Raw genomic sequence first — 6,672 nt, forward strand, 5'->3', positions numbered from 1 at the left:
GCTGGCGGCGCGCGAGCCGGTTCGCGCGCGCCGTCCCGGAGGCGGGAAAGGCGCGGGGCGGGCCCTGCCCCGCCCCTCCTCCGGAGCGCCAGGGGTGGCCAAGCGAGCGCAGAACCGGCTGGGCCGCATCGACCCGCTCTGGGCTCGGCTGAGGGAGGAGGGAAAGGGACAGAGGGACAGGAGGGGCGAGAGAGGGCTGAGGGAGGGACGGACGGACGGATGGACTGACTGACTGAGGGATGGACAGACTGACTGAATGACTGACTGACTGAGGGATGGACAGACTGACAGAATGACTGGCTGAGGGATGGACTGACAGACAGAATGGCTGGCTGATAGATGGACTGACAGACTGATGGATGGGCTGACTGGCAGACTGACTGGTGGACTGATGGGCTGACAGACTGGGCCAACTGACCAACAAACAGACTGCCTGACAGACAGACTGACGGATGGAYGGACGGACGGACTGATGGGCTGACAGCCTGCCCGGCAGACTGGCCCTGCAGCGGGGCAGCGGGCCGTCTCCGGGCCTGGAGCGGGCAGCGCTCAGCGTTACAAGCCCGGAGAAGCCCTGGGAGCAGCTTCCCCGCTCGCAGACGGGAGCCAGCCCGGGAAGCAGCCCAGTCACGTCCGCAGGAGCCAGCCCGGGAAGCAGCCCAGTCACGTCCGCAGGCTGCGCAGCCTCCCCGGCGCTCGCACAGAGCCGGGCCTGAGCCTGACGGGCTCCCTCGGGCGCCTCCGCGCACCCAGCGTGGACGCTCTGTTCAGAGGCAGCGGGTGGGTGTGCTCTGGCTCTTCCCCGCTGGCAGCGATCCTGCCTTTTCCCGAGTTTCTAGGCAGATTTCCTGCACGCAGCCGGGCAAGTAGGACCCTCCCACAGAGGACAGCAGCTGTGAATCCTCATCAGCCTGAGCAGGAGCCCTAATGCGCCGTGTCATGTGTCATTACGTGCAGCTAATGAAGCCTTGCTAATGCTCTGTCAATATCAAGGATCAGGTGCTGGCAGGAAAATACATGTGACATCTTCGATACTACAAACTCCCCGAAACCGCCCGCGCCGGTCGAGAGAAGGAGTGGGGCAGTTTGGCAGGGCTGCTGCCCTCCTGCTTGAGYTGTAGCTCTGTCTTCTGCCCTGGGAGGTGTGTCTGCCAGAGGTCTCAACCCGCGTGACTCCCCTTCAACCCCAGAGCCTTGCTACAGCCTAAGTGGAGGGAGGCGAAGAGCGTTGGCAGGGCTTTTGGTGGTCTCTGAGAACAATACTACAAAGGTGTTAAGGTTTGGGCTTGAGATTTAAAAGTGAAGTAGGTTGGATGTTGCCTCTGAACCCAGATGCTTGTAGCTGCAGTGACTCCTGTTAGCAGGAAAGAAAGTGTGGGTGTTGTCACAAACTGGTGACCTTTCATGCCGAGGGATGAGCTCAGTGGAGTAGGAGGCACCTTCTCTCTAGATTCCCTTTTCAAAACCTAACCACAAAATAAGAATTTTACACTCATTATTTTACATATTTACCTGTTTAGGGTACAGCTGACCTGAAAGCCATGAGACCAGCATCCATTTGTGCACACACAGACCRAAAAAAGCACAATGCCTTTGGTACATTCTCAAGGGCATTTCTGGCATTTAGGGTGAAAAGCAAACCCACAGCAGCAGCAATTTAGGAGTACATTTGTTTTCCTTGGAAGYGAAGGGCTGGTTAGTCCTCAGGAAAAAATGAGTCTGTTCTCCTTGTTCCATGGATCACAGCAGACAGATGATAAATTATGACTGATGYTCATTACGCAGTTATAGGACAGACTTCTTACAAATTGAAAAACCACAGGATTTTGGAGACACCCAGCTAAATTCTCCTTTTGGCTACCCAGAGGAAACCCCAAATAACCACAAAATTATTCCAGTCCTTCTTAGTTTTATATAAGAACAGTRGAAAGCAAAATTCGCTCTTTAGTGCAGTGTCTCAGCAGATGCCCCAGTGGATGGGGCTATTGCATCTCTGTGTAGGAGAGCAATATAGTCCATAATACAAGATATGCCCTTTAGTAGAACTAGGAGCATGTGGGTTCCTAGAGGCCTTGGTCACCAAGAGCATTAATATATCTCAGGAAACACGCCAGTTCTCCAGATGCTGGCCACGAAGCAGCCATGTCAACCAGAGGCAGGCAGGAATGGAGCCTGACCTTCAGTGCAGTCAAGACAGCAAGCAGTTCACCATACAATGCCTCATCAGTGCAGTTCTTAAAAGGGCTTCCTTATGCACCTTTAAAATACAGACCATAAAATAAGAGTGTGTATAACATAAAGCCAAATTCTTGCAGCTTCAGGACTTCTGAGGTGCAAGTAGGCATAGATTCCTCACATTTACACCAGTTGAAGATCTAGCACCTTATTTTTTTTTCCTAGCTTTCTCTTTTAAGACCAAATGCATTTGTCAGTGTTTTATTTCTGAAGTGCTTTCAGAGCTCAGTGACTAATGTTAGATGTTGCAATTACTGGCTCACTGGGCAGAGAGTGGTTCTATAGGAAGGTAATTGGCTATTTTTCCTGGCATGAATAATATTCACATTAATAGCCTCCCTCACCACAGCTTAGAAAGCCATTCAGCTTTGTGCTTTCTGCCTGTTAGGGGAAGAGACACATTTTCTGGCCTAGGCAGGCTGGATCAATAATAAGAGGAAGGGGAGGCAATATGTTTTTCCCTGCTTTGTGTAGACATTAATGCTACAGCAACAGGAAAGATCTGAAGTCGTCTTACACCCAACACAGAAATAATGACAACTCATTCCTATTACGGCTTTTCTGTTGTAACAATTCATGAAAAGGTCCCAGAGGAACATTTGGGGTGATGCCAACACCTAGGATGGCTAGCCCACCCCTAAGCAAACACCACCGTGAGGCTGCAAGCCTGTAACAAGATGGGTAGATGCACAGGAGATCCCATTATGTTTGGTACAAATACATACTGTGAGATATTCCCAGCCCCAAACAATGCTGGATAAGAGATAAAACGAAAAGGAATATTCCTTTCTTTCTCCAGAGAGAAAGCCTGAAGGACTTGCCCAAGGTGACAAGCAGTCAGCAACAAGGTCAGCAGCACACTGAGCTGTTCCAGCACTGTGGATCCCATCCGAGGAGACACTCAGCACTCACATTCCCACTCTTCTCTCCAAACCAGCGCCTTCAGGTAGAGGTAACTCTCCCCCAACTTCTATCTTTCTAATTACACAATTTACTCCTTTTCTGGCTGTAATCAGCTCCCATTTATACAGCCCTGAGAGATCACAGGATAATAATCACCATGGGGAATAATCCTGTGATTTCCCTTGCCATCTCTGCAGGATGTTGAGTCCCTCCGGTACGAGCAAGGAGAAGAGATGAYGCTGAGCATCTTTCTCAGTGAATCTATAGGATTAGACAAGGAACAGCCCTAAAACTGTCAAACTGAGCCTTACTTCCAGTTGCYACCATGGCATTAATTTATGACACTTGCTTGGAGTCAGCCAACAGCACACTGCAGTGACCAGGCCCTGCACCTATTTGGTGCTGAGACCAGGTATCTGATCACCTTCCCCATTCCACCCCTATATGTGCATGAGGCTGAGGGATCGCTCTCCCTTGTGTGAGACAGCAGTGAAACCCAGGGTCCTACAGAGAGGGATTGTGTACTGAGAGACAGCCTGGTGCAGGCTGCCCTGGCTCACAGCAGAGGCGCCTTCCCCAGCACCCTGAGCCCAGCATCCCTCTCCTCCCTTCCCGGTTCCTATTCCATCCAGGTCCTGGCTGATGCAGCAGCTCTCCGGTGACATCTCTGATTTAGGGGACCTTCCTTCTTTAATCACCTTTTTTTTTTCTTTTTTCCTCCAGAAAGGCCCCTCCCTCTTGCTCTGGAGCATAGGCGTCCCCCAGTTTCACATAGCAGCTTTTAGGAAACACACTGCAGAAATCAGGGCCTCATATAAAGACAGGCCTGCCCAAGAGAGTTCACAGCCTTCTGTCCCCTCGAGAGAGCTTGTGATCTTAGTGGCAGACAGAAAACAGCATGAGTGAAAGATAATGTGAGAAAATGTCTCCTAGTGGAGGCAAACCTCAGACCTTGTCTAACAGCTTCAGCCATGCTGTAACAAAAAGTGGAGGCAAAACCTATAATCAGGATAATAAGAGCAGAGTTACAGCTTTGACAAAATTCAGCGATGCCATCTGGATCCTGTCAGGTGAAGGTCTGAATGGACTGGGATTGCAAGATCAAGACCCCAGCAAACCAGTATAGTTTGGACATACTCAGCTGCAAAAATAATTATTTAAATATCTATCCAAGTTAATTTCTTTGCAAACCACGAGAGGGAAACTGGGTATGATTCTACCAACTTGCTGTCAGCTGGAGTTGTAATCCCCTTTCATCACTGTCAGAGATAGCTCAAATGCCCTTCCACCAAAGCCACTTACTGAGAGAGATGAAACATTAAGTGCTTTAAAAAAATTAACTTCAGAGAGAAAAATCTTTTAGCTTTCCTGAGGTCAGGTGCTATTCAACACGCAGCCAAGCTGTACACTGCATGCTAGTTGGAGGCAGAGGTTTACAGAGAGGATCTCCGCATTGCAACTGCTTTCGGCATGTTTTCACAGATGTCACAGAAAAGAAAACTGAATCATGAGTCCAGACTGATTCAAGTCAGGCGGCTGACAGAGTTCCCACCCCCGGCCGTCTGGTAACTGAGCTGTACATGAAGGAGCTCTGGATCTGCCACAGCAGCTGAGCACCGAGCTGAGGTTACCTCCTCTGCCAGGTGCTGTGGCTAGGAGGGACCCATATCCCACGCAGCCATCCCTGCTGCAGCCTCCATCGGAGGGGTAGCTCATGCAGACGGGGACAGCGACCACTTCAGCCTTCCCGCCCGGACCCCCGGACGCTCACAAGCGCACGCGAAGGCGCAGCCCTGCTGTCGCAGAGCAGGCTAGTACAGCTGAGCTGCTGCCCGGCCTCTGTCTCGGGGCTCTTTGCCATCAGGCGCTATGCATTRGATTTCATGGTTTCTTTTTATTCATTTATGACTGCTGTCCCTTTGGCCCAACTGGTACCTAATCTTTTTTATTGTCAGAAAAGAAAAAATAAATCTTTTCTAATCTTATTTATTGACAAAAAGAGACACACAAAGTCCTATTTCCATAAAGCAGCAAAGCCGAAAGGAGCAGCAAGATCCGGGGCTGAGAAATCTCCATGTCCACTATTCCAGTGAGCTTTGAAACCCAGAACAGTTGTGTCCCTGGTTTCTTTGTCATGGGTTTGATCACGCCTTTCCAGATGCCTCCTTGGCCCTGCGTTTGAAGTCAAGAAGACCTCCCTCCCAAGGGCAGAGACCTCCGCACCATGCTGAGCTGTGCAGCACTGGCATGAAAACCAGGAAGGGCAGAAAGGAGCGGAGTGACATGGAGACAAAAGAAGGATATGGGCCAAGCCATATTCCCAAGATAAAAGAACAAGCTCCTTCAGGTACCAAGGCCTGTGGCAAAGCCTGGGACCTTCTCCTTCCACATTGCTGCTGYGTGCAGCCTTAACCACAGTCTGTGTCACTAACTTGACAGTTAATAAGCAGCTGATTCGTATTCAGGTTTGCGGCATTGGCTGGAGGAGGCACTGCTTTCAGGCACCCACTCTTCCTTTAAGAMGGCCCTCCCCGCAAAGTATTTTCCCTACCCCACATTTGCTTCTAAATTATTGTTGTTTTGCAGGAGTGTTTTTGAAAATGCATCAGTCTGACTCAGGTTTTGAATCAAAACAAAACATTTCATTCAATGCAAAGCAAAATGTACTGTTTTGTTTATAAGCTAATTAGCCTTTCTTATCTCCCTTTTTAAACACAGGCAAGCCAACAACCGAACCTGCAAATATAAAACAGCCTGTTTTTTGAAAACGTCATAGTCACTGTTGGCACTTCCAAAACACATCCCTTATTTCTTAAGGGGGAGGAGGGGAAGCTGAAATGGCTGCCCAAATTTGGCTTGATTTTGCAAATTGTTTTGGCCCTTCTGAAGCTCCATTTTTGCAAGAAATTTACAATCAATTGCAATTTTCCTTGCCAAGCTCAGCCATTTACAGAGCACTCAGAGATCTGCAGAACAAATCCAAGGGCATGATGTAGYCTCAGGGAAGGGAGACAGACAGACCCCGATCGTACTGGGTCCTCACTGGCCACCCAACCAGCCATCACAATTCTTTTAAGCTGTATTCATGGGTGCCACCCACAGATACAAATATGTGTCTGTGCAAATTCAGCTGCAGGACCAGGACTGAAACAAAGAGAACTGCAATCATCTTCCCAGGACAGGTACTTCCATCACACCACTTTAATGATCTACAGAGAGACACTCACCRTAGTCTGGATGTGAAAGTTGAAGGAGAACATACGCACACACACAAGCATGCACATGCACACGGATTCACTTTYTAAGCAGTTAAGCTGCCAAGAATCCTCAACCACATTTAAAATATGTGCTTATCAGCTTGCATGACCAAAAAAAAAAAGACTTTGTTGCCAATATGTTTTTCTCTAAGACAGGTAAAATTGCTTCCCTCCCTGCTGGCTGAGCTCCATAGAGAAACAGGGCWGGTTTCTTAGGAGAGTGGTTTGGCCCCTGCATATGATTCTTGCTGATTTACACAACCCTTGAGGGCCAGGA

The 6,672-nt window shown here is 49.4% G+C and overlaps 1 protein-coding gene across 1 annotated transcript in view; it reads right to left on the bottom strand.

Moving 5' to 3' along the window:
- Positions 1-6,398, bottom strand: part of RAD54L (RAD54 like) — a 27,030-nt gene extending 20,632 nt beyond the window's left edge. The window contains exon 1 of the mRNA XM_085308198.1: positions 6,366-6,398. Within this exon, the coding sequence (XP_085164324.1) occupies positions 6,366-6,398 (33 nt within the window). The remainder of the gene's footprint in view (positions 1-6,365) is intronic.
- Positions 6,399-6,672: the final 274 nt, after the last annotated feature.

Source organism: Rhea americana, unplaced genomic scaffold, assembly GCF_003343005.1.
Source record: "Rhea americana isolate MKP2758 unplaced genomic scaffold, rheAme1 scaffold_27, whole genome shotgun sequence".
Lineage (NCBI taxonomy): Eukaryota > Metazoa > Chordata > Aves > Rheiformes > Rheidae > Rhea > Rhea americana.